This window comes from Crassostrea angulata, chromosome 8 (genome assembly GCF_025612915.1).
Source record: "Crassostrea angulata isolate pt1a10 chromosome 8, ASM2561291v2, whole genome shotgun sequence".
NCBI lineage: Eukaryota > Metazoa > Mollusca > Bivalvia > Ostreida > Ostreidae > Magallana > Magallana angulata.
Window position 1 is genome coordinate 27,997,604 of NC_069118.1, and position 21,972 is coordinate 28,019,575.

The window sequence follows — 21,972 nt, forward strand, 5'->3', positions numbered from 1 at the left end:
TCCACAGTCTGTAATTCTGAATCAATGTCACACCATTTAAAGACTTCCTGTTTCCTCTTCTCATGTTTAAGGAAAATGGGAAAGAAGTTTTGATCTTTCCCAATACATGCATGCAATTATGACAAAAACTGCAAGAGAATGATTATATTTCTAAGATTTCCAATTTTATGCTGATTGAATCCAGTAGTTAATGCCATTATGATATGAATTTGCATGCCATTTTTGGAAATATTTTTTTAGTTTTTGGTATCTTGTTCTTATGCTAGAGAATTGTTCTCATTGAATAAACATTGGTATATACCGGTATTTCTCAAGAACTTTCTCAAGCAAATGCATTTAGTATGGTACAAATCAAGAATTGTTACTGTATGCATGTGATTACTTGTATACATATCAAGAGATTTTGTTACAAATTATCAGGACTTCTTGTACAGTAACTGATTACTCAAAATGTTGAAATTATTACATTCAATCATTGATTGCAGATGTGATGTTTTTAACATCAAATATTTATTTACTGTAGATTCCTCCGCGGAATTTAAAATCTTGCCATTATTTTATGAGAATTGAGAACCATAAGAAAAAGAGAAAAAAAGTCCATGTTCGCGATTTCATATTCCTGCGATTTTATTTCAAACCAGGGGGATCGCAGAATTAAGTACACACGTAATATAAGGAATTTACAGTATCAGGAGCTCTTGTAACTGATTACATTAATTATAGACAAGATGTTGTGTTTAATTACATCATTTACATCAGGTTTGTTAATTAAACTGATTACATTTATTACATTTCAGGAGCTGTGGCGTTACAGTAACATCACCTGTTCCCTGTACCCTTTACTGGCTCTGGACTCCATAGGACCAACAGGAGACACAAGTACATTGATAAGCATTATAACCTATACTTTGAAGCCAATAACTGTCTGATGAAAGAGAAATTTTATTTTTTTAATGTTCTCTTTTTGAGTTTCACTACCCTTATCAGATATTAAAAAAAAATATTTTTAAAGGAAAATAATAAAATATATAAATATGTCTTGAAAATCATTATCAATATATGATTCTTGTATTTAGAAGAAAATTACATCTAGTTATAATAAATCTTTTAAATGTATAGAGTTATTAATTTGGAATATGTTAATTTTAACAGTATTTATTATATTTTTGCATGGAAAGAGCAGATGATTGCATGGCTGAGATCATTTTAATGACGTTCTGTCTTATTTTGTAGACTGGAATTCTGCTCTAATGATCATCATTAATGGCGAGAATGACGACCATCTTGAGATGTTGGAGGGTGGAGTCATGAGACAACTGCTCGATGAAAAATGGAAGGCATTCGCCAGGGTGAGTAAAGCGTCCGCCAAAGTCTCATCTGTCTTCTATTCTGATTGGTTATTCATAAGCTTTGTTTGAATCAACTTCCATGTTTTATGAATGGTTGATTGGTTACATGAACTATCTACAGTCAAACTTTGTTATCTCGAACTGGATGGGACTATTTAAAAACTTTGAGATATCCAAGTATTCAAGATATTGAGGGTAAAATACTTTAAAAAATAAGTGGTTGGGACTTACAAATCCCTTCTACATATACATTGTATTCGAGATATCAGTGTTCGAGATATCGAAGTTCAACTGTACTTTAATGGTTGAATGATACTTTCCACTATTATGACTTAATGAATTAAAACTAATTTTCTTCTATGATTTCGACTAATTTTAAGCATCAATTTAAAAGCTATTATGGGATATCCTTTTTTATTGCTTATCAGTTGTAAGAAGTTGCAAAGTGTCACGTACATACTTGTATATACTATATATATCATTATTAAACTGCATTGCTTTTTATTGCAGAGGCGGTTTTTTGTGCGGTTATTTCTAGCACTAATACAGCTGATCTTAATAAGTGTAGCAGTGTACTTGCGACCCAAAACAAATCTTCTTGCCGTAAATAGTTATACAGATGTTGTGAGTATTGCATTACCTTATTCTTCCTATTGAGCACCCCCTGAGCTCTTAATTTTTTTTAAAACTCAGCTAATTATATATTTTATGCAGTAATATTCTATGTGATGGAAAAAAAACCCCATTAGAATGTTTTATGATATTAACATGAATTTCATATACTAGCTGCATGCAAATTAAAATTTGATATATTAAATAAATTGATAAAATCAGTTATTTTAACTGTGTATTGAATGTATTTAATAACTTTTCTTTTTCAGATTCGTTTTGTTTGTGAGATTTTAACGTGTATAGGATGTTCCATAACGTTAGTGGCGGACATCTTTGAAATCATTACTCAGGGAGTTTTTAGTTTCTTAAAAAATTGTGTAAGTATGCATACCATTCTTCCATCAAAATCTGCCATCTTGTTTAGATGACTGATTCAGTTGGAATATAATTGATAAGGACATGCATGTACATTGTATTGTCATGCTTTATAATAATTTCTATTATATAGAAGAAATTTGCATCAATTTTGAAATTTTCTGGAGATATTTTTTTGATTTTTGTTAGGTTACTGTGTTTTCTGAAATATTTGATAATTTAAATTATGCCTTGAAAAGCTGACACTCTGTATATAAATTGTGTATTTTAAAGTTTTGGTTGGAAAGTCCCTAATTACATCAACAAATTTGATCAAATAAATATTTATGCAAACCAAGGTTTAATTATAACATTCCTTAATTACCACCCCCCCCCACTTTCTAATACCCATTATTTAAATATCTCATCTTAATTAGTTTGTAAATAGATGCATATGTTAAGTTTTGGATGGCTTTCTCTCTTTCAGAAAAATGCGCCAGCGCAGACACTGTTCATGATATCGTGCACTCTGTTCCTGGCCTGTGTACCGTTCCGGTTCCTGGAGATGAAGCAGGTGGAGGACGTCCTGATGATAATAGCGGTGCCTTGTGCATGGCTTTTCCTACTGTTCTTTGCCAGGTAAGCTATATAACCTTGAAAGGTATCGAGAAATCAAAGCCAAAAGCTTTATGTAAAGGCCAGGGTTGATTTTGGAGGTGTTTAGTTGATGAATGAGTTTGCTAATAGTATTAATTAAATGAATCCATGTTATTTTTTTTTTTACTTTAAAATTTGCTGAAGCTATGTCATGCTCATCTATTCTGTCACTGATACTACATTTCTGAACCGCTTTCGTGTACAGTAATTTTTGTTGTTGAATCAGATGACATGTTATTGTCAAAGGCCATGAAAGTGAAGGCAGAAGCTTGGCTGAAGTAGACAATCAATTACTGTTTAGATTGTCATCATTTTTATTAGATGTATGATTTGACCTTTGAGTTTTGTTTTAAAATTTAAGATGATGAAATGAATTTAAATAATGTCAACCAATTTTCAATCAATGTATAAAAAAAAATAAATGATTTTAGAATTTTTTTTTTCGGTATTCACATCAAGTAGTGAATTTAACATCAACATTAAGTTCAGATATATATATATACAATCATACCTGTAGTGATTTGTAAGTTAAGGATTAACGACTAGTAACCATTATTAGCTGTCGGTTGTCGCTGAATTGACCTTGAAATGACCTAATTTCAGAGGTCATCCTCAAACGGGGCCAATGGTTGTGATGATGTATGTCATGATTCTGAATGACATGGTACAGTTCGGATACATCTTTCTGATATTTTTATCCACATTTTCCCTAGGTATACAAATTGCATTCAAGTGTGACAATTAATTACCTTTTAAATCTGCAGCCATTTTGATACTGGGTGTTTACTAATCCAAATATTTTTACCAATTCTTGTGAATTGAGCACATTAACTTTGTGTATATTAAATCTTTGTACGTTTAAATATTTATTGTACTTTGATTAATTTCCTCGCCCAATCCCAAAAGTCCCATCCGCTTTATGTAAGCTGATGTCAAATTTATTTTGATTGGAATTAACACATAACACCGAAATCCATTGTAAATTTGTAGTTCACAAGTAGAGAAATTGATTTTTTTTTTCCAGAATAAGTTTTGATAACTCACAGTTTTAATATTATGTGCTTATGTGTATAAAGTTAAATATATATATTTGCCTCTACCTGGCATAATATTGATTTTAAGCTTCGTCGGAGGGGTATATTTGTTAGTGAGGTGGTTTCTGCAATCAGTCACATGGAGCTGCAATAGCAGTCCGATGTTAATGTTTGATATGCATCCGAGTAACCAGGATGCCATAGCTTTTGAAACTTTTTCCTTCATTGCAAAATTACACCAAACATGTTTAAGCGGCTGTCAATATTTGTTCACCATCTCTGAGCGCCCATTTAAGAGTACAGATAATTGCAATTACCCCCCCCCCCCCCTACCCCAGTTAACATCACTAGAATTTATTGATTTCCAGATCAATTTCTAGTGATTGATCAATTTTGCTTGAAGCTCTGGTCATTAAATTTTATTCTTTTGCTCAGAAAAAAGGGTACAATGGTCTTTTGAAGGCATATATATGGCAGTAAATGTTTTTAAAGTGATAGGTTTGGTTAAACGATTTTGCAGTTCTAATTGTGAATTATGGCTGATGCTTTGATCTGTATATATTCACAGTTAGCTTCTTTGAACATTTAGAAGTGATTAAATAAAGCAAACATGATTATCATATGAAGGTTTATATTACCATGGTACAACTAAAATAGCTTCTGTGGTTTTATTTCATCCTGCAAAGGAAAAAAAGGCACACTGGGGGTTAAATTGTGGAAGATATATAAATCTATACCTTTTTTGTGTCTTTTTTTTGTCATATCTCTAACAATATTTTAACATCAGTTTAGCTGCACCAGACTGCCCTGTTTAGAATATCCTTTAATACGAACAGACTGTTTGACTTGCAGAGTGCCTTGCTTTGATCACTGGGTGGCACTAAGGTGTACTCCAAGCTTTTTACTCCTACACTGATCCGACATATCACTAGTACATGTACTTTGGAGACTTATATTGCTACAAACTGCCATTATCATTTTTCCTGCTTTCTATTTAGGGAAGATGTAAACAAACACAATTTATTTTTGAATCTGTGAAATATTTATACCTTATTCTAAATATACTGGTGACATTTTGAACCCTTTTGTTTTGCTAGGATATAGTTTCTGAAGAGATTATGTCATATTTATTGATAATAATTAAAAAAAAAAAAATTATTCTGTACAGCAACGCATGGATCAAATTAACCACAATTAATAATAAATTCTTATTCCGTTAATCTATGAAAGTTTGTAGCGAAGTTTCCCTGGAATTTTATTGGTTGGAATCAAATTTTGGTGCTCCCAGAACTAAATGAAAGCACATACTACATTTCTATGGTTGTGCCATATTGGCTGCTTACACGTATGACCTCAAAATCACTTGCACTTTGACCTTTGTTTTTCAGAACCTTTAAACTAACAGGACCTTTTGTCACAATGATCTACAAAATGTTGCTAGGTGATCTCCTGCGATTTGGCATTATTTATGTAATTTTCCTCACTGGATTCACACAAGGTTCGTATTGCACTTTAATGCCAACATCTTTTCTTGTCTATCATTTTTGTTTTTGCTGCACATTGACACAGTTTGCCAACAATATACTCATCAAACTCGTCTTAAATGGAGACAAATTAAAGCCTCAAAATTTGAACTGTTTAAAAATATTTCATGACTTGTACAAGTAAGAGATGAAAGTACAAATAAGAATTCTATGATAGAATTGTAAAATTTTCGAAATTTTGTTTTTCCTCAAATAGACATATTAGAAATAGATGTTTTAAAACAAAACCTTTGTTCATTTTTAACTTCATGATGAATTCAAAGAACATGAATGAAAATAGGATTTAAGGTGGTATGGGACACCTCAATATTTAAGGTCTTCCGTTTCCAACGGAAGACCTTATAGTTTTCGTACTGTTTCTTATTATTATTATTATTTTTTTCCACGAATCTTGTGCACGCGATTTCTCGAAAACTATTCGGCCGATTTCGACCATTTTTTCTCAGATGATTGCCAGTGGTCATAATTTTAGAAGTTTTTTTAAATTTTGAAATCGGCACTTCCGGTTCCGATTTACGGCCGATTATGTAAGTTTTTACGTCTAATTTTGTGCAGACATAAACTCAGAGACTATCAGAGATAGAAATATGAAATTTTCAGGATAGGTAGACTATAGGTTGAAGTTGTGCACAATGTAGTTTTTTTGCGCCAGTGGCGCCATTTCTTGGAGCTCGCCTGGGCTCGAAAATTGGGTACGAATTTTGAATCAAATTTTTCATACGTTTTGATCTGTATCTTTTTATGAGTTGATATTTTGTTAAAACATATATAACAAAAGTAGTAGATAATCAAAAGTTCTTTTCAACAAAATCAAGAAATAGGGGCTGGCCCCTTAAATTAGGGGCCAAGACAGTCATAAACTCTATTACGAATAACTTAAAAACGATGAAGATTTTGTAATGCATTATAGAAGCAAAGTTGTTGATCGTACCAATATCTATTTGAAAAAAATATTGCCACGCCCTTTTATTACGTAATTAGGGATTTTTAGGGGCCAAAGTACTTAAACTTTGACGAAAAATAACTAGAGAAGTATACATATTTTGTTAGACATCATAGAAGAGAAAATGTTTCAATAGATGATTTAAATTGATTCCACTTAACAAAACACGATTTTCTGTCCCCATTAAGGATCTAGAGGGCTGGCCCCTAAAATATTCAATCATTTGTATCTCAAAAATGATCAACAATTTCACATGGGTGTATGAACAAAAAATATTTGTATTCTTAAGACCTTTTCACACAAATCAAGAAAAAGGGGCTGGCCCCTTAAATTTGGGGCCAAGGCCTTTGTAAACTCTATTACAAGTAACTTAAAAACGATTAAGATTTTGTAATGCATTATAGAAGCAAAGTTGTTGATCGTACCAATATCTATTTGAAAAAATCATTGCCACGCCCATTTATTACGTAATTAGGGATTTTTAGGGGCCAAAGTACTTAAACTTTGACGAAAAATAACAAGAGAAGTATACATATTTTGTTAGACATCATAGAAGAGAAAATGTTTGAAAAAATGATTTAAATTGATTCCACTTATCAAAAGACGAATTTCTGTCCCCATTAAGGATCTAGAGGGCTGGCCCCTAAAATACTCAATCATTTGTATCTCAAAAGTGATCAACAATTTTAGATGGATGTAAGAACAAAAAATGTAAGTATTCATGAGACCTTTCGTATAAAATCAAGAAAAAGGGGCTGGCCCCTTAAATTAGGGGCCAATAGACTCCTAAACTCTTTTACTCATACCTTAAAAATGATCAAGATTTTGTAATGCATTATAGAAGCAAAGTTGTTGATCGCAGCAATATCTGTTTGTAAAACTCATTTCCAAACCCATTGATGACGTAATTAGAGATTTTAGGGGACTAAAATATCAAATCTTTAATGTGCTGTATGTTAAAAAGCAAAACGCTTTGTTAAGCATTTTAAAGGATATTGACAATCGTATACATTATCTAAAAGGAGGTGGTTGAGGGAGAATTCTGAAATTTCATTGATATTTTAATCGAATCGTTTAAAAAATTAAACGGAAGACCTACTCGTTACTCGTAACGAGATCGTATCTAGTTTGACATATATTTTTATTTATCATAATAACAAAATCAAGGGTAATTTTATACTAGTTTCTCTCCCAAGATTGTTACCTTACAGAGTAGCGCAGTGGGTAAGAGGGATTCCTACAAATCTTTTAGTAATGAGTTTGAATCCCGCTTGGAATTCAACAATTTTTATTTTTCCAAAAAATTTTAAAACATATTTTTTGGTTAAATATTGTAAAATATGAAAATTCTAAACCAATGAAAGTATTTTAATTATTATGTATTTAAATCCACATTAATATCGATTGATGTTCCAAACCACCTTAAACAAAAAAAGACAAACGGTTGATTAATTTACCAATGTATTAAAAGCCTCTACTTAATATTTCAGCCTTTTACTTCCTGTTTCGGGGAAATACCAGTACCCAGAGCCAAGGGTTCGACGACATTGGTGACACAGTCCTGACCCTCTTCCAAATGACCTTGGGCGAATTTAAGGTATAAATAAGAATATTTTGGAAGATTTTTTTAATGTTTCAGGGATCCCTGCCATGAACTTTATCACAGCACTTTATAATTCTATCAATAATTCTCACATGATATGAACTTATAGATATATTAAAGATTTATAAGTAACAAAAATTTAAGTAGTTTTAGAGAATATTAATAACATTGTTTAACATTTTTTTGATAAGCAAAAGTATCTAATTTCCAGAAACATCATTAAATTATAACTTAAGACATATTTTATTCTATTCATAAAAAAATAATCATTATAACCTTGGTTTGTCCATACTAATTAGAAACTATACCACCCAGAAGTCACTGCTATCTCAATATCATAATTGTATGAAATCACTTGGGGCATGTTATCAAATGGTACACAAAACCAACCATTCACTCATTGGCAGTGTTTATTTGTATCAAGCATGCATTCATACAAAATATATCCTCCTCTACTTCATTGGGTCATAATTACATGTATATATAGCCAATTTCATCCAGAATCCCTTTTCTGTTTACTCTGTTGATTTCCTCAACAGTTCCTTAACCCACAATCCTAAGCATATATACTCCCCAAATATTCCGACCCATAATTCCCCTTTGAGCATGCTCAGTCCCAGTATATAATCACTGGACCATGACGCATGACACCTGATCACATGACCATTCTCTGTATGTATGGGTGTTTATAAGTTGTTTTTGTTCCATGCATGCATAGTTTAGCCGCGGAGGAACTTCATCACAGGTACTGGGATTTTGTCCGAAAAATTCAAATTTTCATCTCGATGTTACATGTTTATTTATTATTTTTCTTAATCATACTTTTTAAAGAAATCACTGAAAACACCTTAGAAGGTGTTAAGGGTGTCTCTTGCTAAACTTTTAGAAATCATTTGCACCTGTTGCACGTGTATTGTCAGTAACTGCACAATTCACACAACTAGATAGGTGACACCTTTAATCTACTTTTCATTGTACTAAGCACCTGCCCTTTGCACTCAGCATCCTTTTTACATGTACTATGTACTAGACTAACCTGTAGTTATAGTTGTATGATTTTGAAATTACGTACATGTACTTTTAAAATGCCAATTGAATCTATATTCATTACTTAGTGTTTGGGTTTCTTTTTGAAGTTGAAGGCTCAGATTTGATTTCATTACATTTTATACTATTATACATTATAAATGAGACATTAAGCAATTATTGGCAAAGTACTGGTAGTTATACCCTAAGCAACAAAGTTGTGAGGGGTATAATTTTTTTGGCCCATTTGTAAGTGCAACTCCTCTTAAACCACTGCACAGAATTTCATGAAACTTTTTGGCATTTTGGACACAATGTGTAGATTTGCATATTACCAGGAAATTTTGGTTGCCGTATTTTTTTGGGTATTTTGGCCCTTTTGAACGTATGATGTTGAATATAGTAACAAACTGTTTGTAAGTGCAACTCCTCTTCAATTGCTGCATGAAATTTGAAGAAAATTTGCAAGCATTTAGGAAATTAGAACACAATGTGTAGATGTTCAGGAAATTTTGATTCCTTAATTTTTCTAGCAATGTCAACACTTTTGAATCTATAATTTTTGCTTTATATTGAATATAATAATAACAGTTTGTTATCATCAGCAACTCCTCTGAAACCACTGCAATAAATTATATGAAACTTTGTAGGTATTTAGGATACAATGTATAGATGAACATCATACCAGGAAATTTTTATTCTATTATTTTTTTTAAATAGAATTCTTGCCCTTATGAATTAAAAAATTTTGTTATTGTTAACGAACAAAACAATGGAATAGGGTATGTGTGCATATTTGCAGGGAGTTTTGAGCTGATGATTTATCAAACCATTTTGATTCAATTGTATATTTAATACATTGCCATTAATTATGTGTAGCATTGTAAGTAATGGGGGAGCTATGGGGTCTGTGAGTTCACTTTTTCTCTCATTTTTTATAGAGTATTTTACCAAAAGAAAACATGTTTATTCACTATTTATTGTTTAACGTCTTATTATCACTGGACCGTGATGCACGACACCTGATCACATGACCCTTCTATGTATGTATGGGTGTTTATCTAGATCACTTCACATCTAGATAGGTGACTTCATTTTTTTTTTATTGTATAAGCACAAGCCTTTTTCACTCAGCATCCTATACTATATAGATTAGCCTGTAGTTAGAGATTTATGATTCTGATATTAAGTATGATATCACTGATATCATATGATATCAAGATTTTTTAACTGACACGGTAACACTTTTTCCTAACTACAGTGAATTCCAGTGTCATATGATCTTTTGAAATCATGAAATATTGAAAACAGGTTCAAAGTATTATGCGATATTATGAACCCGGGTTCAATATTTCTCTGTGAAAAACCCAGTTTTAGTATTTCGCCGAGTTCAAAATATTATCTGACACCGGAATTGGCAACTTTACTGTAGTGCCTGTGCATTAAAAGTTACATATTATATACAACAACTAGAGGACATCGGCAGCATATTTATAAAAGTGAAAAAGTCTCATTACGACTAAGATGACCCCCCCCCCCCCCCCCCCCCCCCAAAATAAAAAAAGCCTTAACAAAAAATGAACTATGGTGTACACTTTTATATCCACATGTTTATGCTAAACTTGCACGACTGGCCATCTCTAAAAATTATTTTCGTAGGTCAGAGTTATCTCTGCCTGCGGCTTTCAAAAGAATTTAGCAATTTCATTTTTTTTTTTATTGATCACAAAGTTTTTGAGATTTTGTTGTTGAATCTTTTCATGAAATCAAATGTTCACAGAAATAAGGGACTTCTAAAAAACTTTTCTTGTCTACTTTAATTTCTCACAAAATGTAGGGGAAAATAAACCTCATTTCCATTTAACAATTAAACCCCATCATGAGGCATCTAACATGAATTATTTGATATGTTTTTGATTAAAGCTGACATGAATTCTTAAAAGTATTTGGTCACAATATCATGTCTAAAAAGTTAGTTGATTGCATACTGTAAATTCCTAATTAAACGCGAGGAATTAATATCCGCGTAAAATCGCGAGAAGCAACCTTCGCGGATTTTAAAATCTCGCCATTATTTTCTGAGAGTTGAAAACTATAAGAAATAAGGAGAAAAGTTCAACGTTCGCAATTTTATATTCTCTCGATTTTATACAAACCAGCGGGATCGCGGAATTAAGTACTCGCGTAATATAAGGAATTTACAGTACTCATTGAGGTTGCATTGACTTAAATCCTAAATGCATCAACTATTCTTTGAACTAATATATTTGGGGGAAAAATGACATAAAAGAAACTACAATCAATAAAAAATAAAAGATATTTTATATTTTTTGAAAGATTTGCCAAGGTATCTAAATTATTTTGCACATACAGTACTGCCTTACTTTGCATGCACATCCAAAATGTGTGTTGTTCATACAGAATGCATTATGTCTGCATCGTATAAAGTAGACTCTGATCATACTACATTCAACATTGTAAATAAGCAGTAATAAATCCAAGCTTAAGAATGTCATTTTTATTTATTTAGTCAATCATTTCTGCAAAATTAAAAGTCACTCTTTAATTCTGAAGTTTATGCTGTCACTGCACAACGTACTACTTTGTAGTGGTTATAACAGTACAACACAGTGTTTGTCAATGTTCAAGGGTATTCTAAACATTTATGCATGGATTTCAGTTTGTTTTGTTTCATTTTTCTTTGGGTATTTCTTAAATTTATATCAGTGCAGTGGTTGCCATTTTTTCCCTTAAAATGCATTTCTACTAGTCTTAATTTCTGTCCAATATACAAGTATGGGTGTATGAAATACATGTACCTGAATGTGGTGAAGTATGATAGTGCACCGGCCATAATGTACTGGGAGTTATTAATATTAAGCAAATAACGTAATAATAAAAATTGAAACTTAATTAATATGTCGGCAGTCAAAGATAAAAGGGAAATAATGCATATTTATGAATTTTGTCAGCTTTAAAAAAAACAGACTATACTGAAAGCAAGATATTAATACATGCAGTGAATGTTTGTACGACTGAATAGTGTTTGATTGTTTTTTTTATTTCTAATATCTTGATGAATGTAGTACTTTTTTTGCAATTCTCTTTGTGTAGTTACTATATGTAGTGTGTAAGGACTCATCTTTTTTCCAATAAATAGAAATCGATGATAAATGAGCTTAAATAAATGTACTTTTTTAACATCTATGTGTATTTATCTGTTGCTAAAATAAGATGGAGGCTCGAGTAACATTTGTCGGATATGGTTTACTGTTCGATGTCTTGATGATAATGTATGCGATTTCAGTATTCAGAAGCTTCAGCCATTATTTTGTTTTCATATTTTCTTAACTGCATTTCTCTTCTGAATAAATGATTTGTAAAATTGAAAGAAAAAAACAAATTTAAAGATTTTCTATGATCAAATCTTGGCATTGCATGGTTTACAATATTTTACTCACTAACCGCATGGCTTAAAAAAACCACCTGAAAATGTATTAAGAATGTGTTCATTTTGTTATGGACGAGTCTTCAAAAATTGTTCTTATATTTTTTTCATTTTTCCAAATCTCTGGATAATGTCTTAAAATGGATCTATATTTGTTGGAGTTGATTTGTTGCAGTTCTTATTGGATTTTTGTTGTTGTAATTTTCAGTACCAGGATTTCAATTACACCAAATACTCTGCACTGACAAAGATTGTATTCGCCATCTTCATGATGTTGGTGCCCATTCTGCTACTGAACATGTTGATTGCCATGATGGGTAACACTTATCAAATGGTCATTGCCAAATCAGAAAAGGAATGGAGAAAACAGGTTGGTACTTTGTATGTGTAAATCATAGTGAAACCAATAAACAATTGAAAAATACTTTTTGGTTCTTATAGAAAAAGAATGCAAACCTCTTATAACATTCATGTCATTAATAATTAACATCTAATTTGTATTTGTCTGCTTTCCCTGTTTCTGGAAAATATTTAACCCCCCCCCCCCCCCAAAAAAAAGAAAAATGTCCAGCCAAGTGAGGCATCTCAGCAGGGGTGTACTAAACATGTTCTTCAATTATCAGATAGCTCATTTTGATACATGCCTTGCAAGTTTATGCTGATTTTTTTCAACTTTGCAAATGACAAAAACATTTGCAATTATTTCTAACCATTGAGTTATTATTTTTTAAAAGATGTAATCAAATAAGTGCAATGGTGTTATTATTTTTTGAGAGATATAGTCAAATAACTTCAACGCTGTGTGCAAACAAATTGAAAGACACAAAATGTAAGCACAGTACGAAAATTTGTTTGCTTACACCTTATGAAACTTCATCTTTCACAAACTAATAATTCTATACTTTAAAGGAGCATGGTCAAGATTTTGGTCAAAATTATTTTTTAGATTTCTCAATGCCTCAGTAAGACATTTTTATATTAATAGGCAACCAGAATTTAAGTGTCATTCACTGAGTTTTAAGAGAGTTACATAGCTTACAATTCCTTGCTATGTAAAGAAAGCTATTATTTACATTTTTAATGTTAAAATAAAAATTCTAGTTTTTGACATTAGGAACTGTTTATTCATGCTTAAAATGAAAAAAGAACATAGACAAATCAGCTTGAAAATTTATTTTACTTGTATATTGAACCAATGTAAACAAAAACACGGCATGTGCTTTAATGTTTACATGACAAAGAGTTGTGAGCCCTGTATCTTGCTTATAACTCTACGACTGACTCTCAAATTTAATTTGATAATTAGAAATTCCTAAAGCATTGTAAATAATAAAAACAGAAAAATAGAACTTCTCCAAAATCGTGACCATGCATGCCCCTTAAATATATATATTTACATTTTTTGAATTCCTGTTTTGTCTGTACAAGATATTTATAACTCAAAATCTATTCATTATCTTTAAGGGTTAGTTCAAATTAATGAAAGAGCCATTTATGACACAGATGATTTGTGATGTAAATATTACAGACCCTGAAACGTACTACTACACCACACGCTCGCTGCACGCTCGCTACACGCTCGCTAAACGGTTCACATGAAACGCTGAATGGTTTACACGAAACGCTGCACGCTTTGCCCGAAACGCTAAACGATTTACACGAAACGCTGAACGGTTTACACGAAACGATTCTCGCACGAAACGATTCGCTCGCTTTTCACACGCTTTGGACACGCTTTTATTCTGATCGATTCGGGTCCTCTCGGATTTTTACCCCGACTCTGTTAGTAAGAATTAGTTTTAAGAAAACACGATATAATGGAAATAATGATATTAGAAACATATATGTACATAAGTATTGAATTGATTAATTAAATTAATTTCGTACTTATATTTAAAGCCAAAAAATCATTTATTCACAGAATTAGCCAAAAATACTACTTCTATAAACATATTTATTGCTCAAAAGAAATATCCATGATACTTATTAGTGCCGTAAATAATCAAAATTCCAGAGAAAAAAGTTACCGTTACACAATATTTAATACCAAAAATAAAATCCGTATGATTACAAACTGAAATCGGTTTTTCAGTATTCGGCGGGATTTGTTTTTTCTTCTCACATTAGTATTTTTATTGGTTTCAGAGAATACGATGTAAAAGTACTAACCAGTAATTATTTACATTGATAATTTTAAAAGTTATGTAAAATAAAATTAGTCACATAAGTAAGAAAAATGCTATAAAACCGATTAATTTTTTTCTTATGTCGTATCATTTGCGTAAATTAATGTTCCGTACATAAAATCACAGAAAAAAATCAATCGATTAAACAATAAAAAAAGTTGTCATTACTATTTCGGATTTCGGAAAGAACAAAAAATAAAAATGATTTAAATTTTTGTGTCAATATTCGTAATACATACATAACCGGCGTCCCGCATAACGGCGTACAATATATCTATCATAATCTATTTGAATTAAGTACCATGCATATAGATTCCCATAATAATTAATTGCATGTGTACATTTTAGGAAAATTTCAGTGTGTTAATTACTTTGTTGTTTTCCGTTATCAGTGTTTAAATAATTAAAATAATAACTTGCAGCCATATTTTTAATCGGGATTCAGAAGAATTTACTTCCCGCATTTCATAGAAATGAACAGTATATTTTCTTCCTATGTTTACATTTAATTTTGTTTAAATTAATGTTAAATAATTCATCATTTAAATTGTGTGCATCATCGAATACTGAATACTGATTCCGATTCCGACTACCTTGAAGTCATTAAATTTCTATTGGCTATTGACAAAAGAAGAGACGCGTGACCATCCAATGAAAACGAATACACAGAGTTTGATTGACAGGTTCATCCAGGTGCAGGTCTTACCCGATGTCCGAGGTTATGTGTGCTGGTCGTACACAGCCGAATTGTCTCAGTAACTAGTCTTCTTTCAATACGCGTACTCTTCTTTTGTTTGTTAAAAATTATTCAAATTTGTAAAAAGATAAGTGTATTATTTCTTACAGATTTTTTTCACGAGAATATCTACAAAGGTGTTTTGCCAATCACAAACAGTTTAAAGTAATGTTTAACACGAGCGCTATTTTGAAACAATTAAATTGTCAGAGAGTTCCGAATGAAATCTGATGAACGTTTCACACGGTTCTCGCACGCTTTGCCCGAAACGATTCACACGCTTTGCCCGAAACGCTGCACGCTTTGCCCGAAACGCTAAACGGTTTACATGAAACGCTAAACGGTTTACACGAAACGCTAAACGGTTTACACGAAACGTTTCTCGCACGAAAGTCGCACGCTTTTTTGGTGTAGTAGTACGTTTCAGGGTCTGTATATATAATTTAAACTGTTTATGTTACGGTGTGTTTTAACATGCACTCTACCTACAATAATTGTTGAATGTAAAAAATATAAAGTTATTGCTTTCAAAACTTTTATTACTGTACTTATTCCGTGTTCTTGTTCTTGTTCTTGAACAGTGGGCAAAGATAGTGGTTGTTTTGGAGAGAGGCTTTTCCAGGAACCAGTTACTGGAGTTCCAGAAGATGTACGCCATCAAGATGATGGGTCCCCCCAAGGAAAACCTGGCCGAGATAACGGAGCAGGTGGAGGAACAGCGAGGTCTGATGGTCATCAAAACATCCAGCAAGACCAAGGCCCGGCAACGGAAGGGAGCCATCTCCAACTGGAAGGTACGGGAATTAGCAAGAAAATTATTTGTACTCAAAGTTATATAACTTTGAGTGGAAAGTGAAAGTTATATTTAATTAACTATTGCCCTTTCTAGGTCTAGCATTATTTGATCAGCCTTAATATTAATAGAATTTAGATATTTTATTTTGAATTTTTTTAGCAGCAGTATTGCAGCATTTTGAGATTGTGTCAAGAAGAAATGCTGAAAATCACGATCCCTATCACCTTCATTTTTTCATTAATAAAAAGCATTATACTGCATTTTGTCATTAAAATCATATTATAGATCAAAACATTTGGACCAGTATGGTGCACAGAAGAGGATGTCATGGTTTTCTTTCAATATTTTCTTCAAAGATATTCATTGGTCAATGCAAAAGCCATTTTTATTGCTTGAAGATCAATTTCGTTTTAGTTCTCAGTTTTAAACTCAGAACTAAAATTGCTGAAGTTGAAAAAAACATATAGTACTACTTGTTCATTTAAAATTTCATCATTTTCAAAGTCTCTCGGAAGTTCAGTTTAAAAATGATATGCAGGCGTTATAACTCTTTTTAGTCTGTTTAAATTAGTCCAAGTTATGTATAGGGTATCCTCTTTAAAATATTTTGAGCATAGATTACGTTTAAACACTCTTTAAGAATTCAATTCTTTATATTATGTAGTAGAATTTAAAAATGCCTTTATCATTGACCTTATTTCATTAACTGAATATTGGTTGGTTGATTTCTTGTTGTTTGTTGAAGGATTTACATATAACCAGGTTCTGGGGTTTTAGTTTGTTCATGGCATGATGCATCTTTTTGTTGCATGATTCCTCACATTTCTGATTGAAAAGTTAGTGAAACAGTCCTTTATTATTATGAAAATTGCTTGGCAATGCCAATATGTAATAACTACTCACTCTTACTAATATATCAGCCCAAAGAACTGTAGATTTTGCTGATTATTCTATGCACAGAGTTGTTATGAAGAGTTTATTCAGTATTTGATATATACATGTAAATTTGTTTTATTTTCCCTTTTTTGTAAATTTTTATATAGAATTTACATCTGATTTTTGAAGGTTAAAGGGATTTAGACACAGTTTTATTTTTCATGATATAAAGTCGTGTACCTCCACATTTTGAACGATTGACCAAAATGTGAATGTTAGAATTCAAGTTAGAAGAGTGATAAACAGTTAGGAATTTATTGTAATGTAATTATGTAAACAAAGCTTGAGTCTTATATTTGTTTACTAGTAATATAATGTATGCAATTGCCATTTCTTTGACAAAATGACTCATGAAAAACCAGGTAAACTGATTTAATGATTTATGAATAACATAACCAACAGAAGAAACCAACATTTGATTGAAAGTTATGCTAATAAAACACATTTGTAATTAATAACAAGACTCGATCTTTGTTTACAAAACAAAAAAATTCAAATGATATCTTGCTTAATACTCAATATTCGCCTTTGTAATTTTGACAGAGCAATAAAAATACCCATATTAGGCATTTTAATCATTAAAAATGGAAAGATGATTGAAATTTAAAAAAATGAGCTCAAATTGTGTCTACACCCCTTGAAGGTTGTATTAATAATCAAGATAAAAATTAATTCCATGTTGGTGTGATTAACAATTTTCTGTATATTTTTTCAGTTATTTGGGAAAGAAATCATCAAACAGCTAAAGAAGCACAAAAACAAAGGAAGGAAAGAACCATTTAAACTGGGTAAAATCAAGCGCAAGAGAAAACCTTCTTTTAACGAGTCAGATTATTCCAGTGATGAAGATGAAAAAGCAAAAATGTTTTCCAAGACATTGCAACAGTTGGCATGGGAACGAGATATTGACCTCACCAAGGGTAAAACTTTTGTGACAGATCCCAATTTGATAGAGAAGTTATCTCCATACATCAAAAAGGAGGATCTTAGCAAACCTCCTGCTGTCCCCAATCATCATAGCCCCGCAAATTCTAACAATAATAACTCTCCAACCCCCAATCACGTTCCAAATGGAGTCAAGCATAGGGGACCAGGGGAAAGAACTGTGAAAAAGCCAGCAGGAACTCCAAAAGCTGCCACAACTAAACAGTTTAGTTATAACAGGGTCTCACCCCTAACACTTACCAAACAACCTTCCCCAGCGGAAGAGTCGGGTAGTGATTGGGAAGGTTCGAAACCTAGTCGTAGTGTGTTAAAGGGTATGTCAGTGACTGATATTTCTCTGCATGGCATAGACTCTGCAAAGAGCAGCTATCGCAAAATGTTTCTAGAAGAGTCTAGACAGACTAAAGACATCCAAAAACTACCTACGGAAGAAGTGCCAAATGTTGCTTTTAAGCAAGGATATGCAAGTTCAAAGTCAGGCAGTGTCAAATCGGACAAGTCAAAGTCTGACTCGGAGTACAAACCTAGTTTTTATTCAAAGTCTGAGGATGGATACACAAGTCAAGGGAGTGTAGAATCTTCAAGGGCATCGAGGGTATCAAAAAGTTCTTCTAGAACATCTAGACATTCCCAAAGGTCAACCACGACTACAACGGATGAGACTTCCACATCCACAGCTACTAAGTCCTCAAAAGGAGGAGCAGACTGTTCTCTACAGGAAGTAGACTCTGAAACCGAGGACACGTCACATATATCAAAGATCAGTTCTTCTCGGCAGGAAACAGAACATGAAACTAGTGAGTCATCCGCCAAGCCACCAAGACCCTCCCATACACCAGAGGAGGAAGGGTCGCCAAAGAAACACAAGCACAAACGGAAAAAAAGCAAAAAGAGTCGACACGGTAGTCAGGCTTCATCTTCAACTTCTCTAGTGAACTCTATGGAGAATGAGGACCATGAAAGTGAAGTTTGAAGGGATGTGTTAATGAAAATATAATGGAGGCCTTGTGTATAATGCAAATGATTTGTTATGTTAATAAGCATGATAAGCTTGTCTTTGCTTTTTTTTAAACTGGTGACAGGTGTTTGTACACAAACACAATCACGATAGGAGGAACGTTGCTTGAAAAAGTGTCTAAGGAAAAACTGTTTGTGCATTCTTTGTAACAGAAGCACATTGATGGTATGCATTTCACTATTTTTTAAATTTATGCAAGTGTTGATTGATTTTGCAACAGGAATAAATTGAATGACATGCTTGATACATGAAGACTTTTCAGTTCAATTTAGAAGAAGGGCATTGCAGACGATCTATTTATTTTACAAGAGAAGTCAAAGTAGAGAGTAACTAACTTGAGTGCTTTTTTTTGCGTTTCGGTTTACAATTTCGTAATTTCATTTGATAAGATCCAACTAAATCCTTATGAACTATATTTAAGAAACACCTATGGAAAACATCATTTACCACCTATTCTGAATCTTATGTTCGATGGAACTGCTAAAATCAGAAATAATGAACATATTTAAAGCTGATACATGATCTTCATGCTATTATTAACATTAATTTATTGGTTTGGTTTAAGTGTGACTGGAGTTTTAATTATTTTTTTCAATGGAGAGAATTCATTAAGACAGAGCACAGTTTGTTTCATATTCTTACGGTATTTCTTGCACACGATTCTGATATTTTTTGAGATTTGTTTTAAGAAAGGGTACACTATCAAGGGTACAATATTGCTGCGTTGCCTTATGTTTTCAAGCAACACATTTTTAATAAGTTTTTTTAAATGTAAAAGTAATCCGTTGGTCTGTTTTTTTTCTTTACGTTTTCATGGATGTATTTGTTGTAAACTTGTAATTAACTATGGTTACGATTTGTTTGCTCTTTTAATGTGGGTAATTTGTATTAAAGAGTACTTGTATCAAAATGATCAAAAGCCAAAAAATTATTCAAGATTAATCAATGACAATGTGACTTGCTGAAGTAATAAAAAAATACTATCAAATGGAAAATTTAAACCTTCAAGTCTCGTTTGGACAAACCAGATACTAAGATGCTTGAAATATGATAAGTACATACATCATATAATTATTTATCATTATGTGTATGGAGAAAGAAAAAAAATTCAGTGTATGTAGTCACAGCTTAAAATATCCCATTCGGGTCAACTTGCAGAACTTTTATTTTGCGTTTTTTAACTGTATTCTAGCGCTCTTTCATTTCAAAAGGAAGAAAATAAGTTCGTGTATAAATATGAGCAGGCCGTGGAGTTGAAAACATATTAGATGACGTTTATATCAAATATCCATGACAAGAAGCTGTTCTAAGGTTGATATTATGTTCTACATAAAATAATGTTAGATAGTGCCAAACTGTGTTATGTCCCTTTGTGATATTCATTCATTCATGGTTTTTTTCCGTTAACTTCAAACAATGTACATTCCTTTCTTCGTATGGAATATTAACATTTTCATAAAATGACACAAACTTCGAGAAAAAAAAAATAAAATAGAAAAATAATGTTTTGAAACCCTTGCTGTAGAAAATTGATATACTCACTCTTATTATTTATATCCAAATTCCGTCCATTATGAAATTTCTCTCATAATGTGTGCAATAAATAGATATGAAATTTCATGAAATAAATCATCAAAACAGTGCTTATTAGTAAAATATCATAATGATATGCATTGTCAATTTTTACGTATCATGATTTAATGTAATCTGTGTCCATTTTATTATTTTGATAATTGTCATCTTTGTATACAGATTAATTCCCCCTCTTTCTGTGATTGATTAATTTTTGAGTGATTTTATTTTTTTATATATGTAAATGAATGTGATAATTTATCCCTGTGATTTTATTCAACTCTTGTTAACAATGAAAACAACAATTTAAATTGTGTATAAAAGGCAATTTCAAATTATTAATCATTCTGTAAATACCGTAGATAAAAATCTTCTGTCAAAATCTACTGTGAAAAGTGAAACGATTCTTTAGAGAAATTTTATTTCTGCAAATTGTTATCTTTTGAATTATGTTGATATAAGAATATTTATGTATCCAAAATGCATTTGATAAAAATGATACGAAGACCTTAATTTTTATGCTGAAAGAATGAGATTTAGAATTTTTTCTATTTTTTAATTGATAATATATTTTTTTAAATTACAAATAATATTAATTTAATAATATTATAAAGTTATTTCATTCAAATTCAAGCCGCACTATACCTTTTGTTGGACAGTTGAACGCTTTGGCATTAATTGTTATAAATGTTTGAAAACATAAAAATGGAGTAAAGATGCCAAGTACTGGCATCAAATGCATTATTTTATATGTATGTACGATGATAGGCGGTACATATTTGTTGATGTTATTTTTGTACAACCCTGTAACTGTGTCTAGGATCTTCCATTGTAATAACACTACACTGTTTGTTGGCATCAGGCTTCTCTATATGATTAGACAAAAGTACTTGTTCTGTTGTATAAATGATTTCATTTGATAAATAAATCTTAACAAAGCAACGATCTTTTTGATGACAAAAAGGATGTAATTATTGATTGCCGTTACCATTAGTTTAATCATGTGTTTTCAAAGCGAATGAACATACAAAAATGATGGACTATTTTTCGACGTGTTCAATACTAAGAATTATAATTTTTTGTCATTTTGATCGGAGACAGACGTTTCAATTCTTGCACGAGGTCTGGATGATATAGTTTTTAAGACAAAGTATGGTTAAAAATCATATAAAAATACAAGGTAGATCTTATATATATTTAACATTCCTCATTC

At 31.7% G+C, this 21,972-nt stretch overlaps 1 protein-coding gene across 5 annotated transcripts in view; it reads left to right on the plus strand.

Annotated features, from left to right (window-relative positions):
- LOC128159390 (uncharacterized) overlaps positions 1–21,697 on the plus strand; it is a 54,019-nt gene extending 32,322 nt beyond the window's left edge. For 2 of the 5 annotated variants that reach the window (XM_052822459.1, XM_052822458.1), the window contains exons 7-18: positions 798–879; positions 1,234–1,349; positions 1,860–1,973; positions 2,231–2,338; positions 2,803–2,954; positions 5,395–5,504; positions 7,984–8,090; positions 8,815–8,841; positions 12,779–12,940; positions 16,074–16,286; positions 16,574–16,618; positions 17,940–21,697. In XM_052822459.1, coding sequence (XP_052678419.1) covers positions 798–879; positions 1,234–1,349; positions 1,860–1,973; positions 2,231–2,338; positions 2,803–2,954; positions 5,395–5,504; positions 7,984–8,090; positions 8,815–8,841; positions 12,779–12,940; positions 16,074–16,286; positions 16,574–16,618; positions 17,940–19,142 — 2,439 coding nt within the window. In that variant the 3' untranslated portion in view covers positions 19,143–21,697. The remainder of the gene's footprint in view (positions 1–797; positions 880–1,233; positions 1,350–1,859; positions 1,974–2,230; positions 2,339–2,802; positions 2,955–5,394; positions 5,505–7,983; positions 8,091–8,814; positions 8,842–12,778; positions 12,941–16,073; positions 16,287–16,573; positions 16,619–17,939) is intronic. The other 3 variants (XM_052822461.1, XM_052822460.1, XM_052822463.1) reach the window with 3 other exon arrangements.
- The last annotated feature ends 275 nt before the right edge of the window (positions 21,698–21,972 follow it).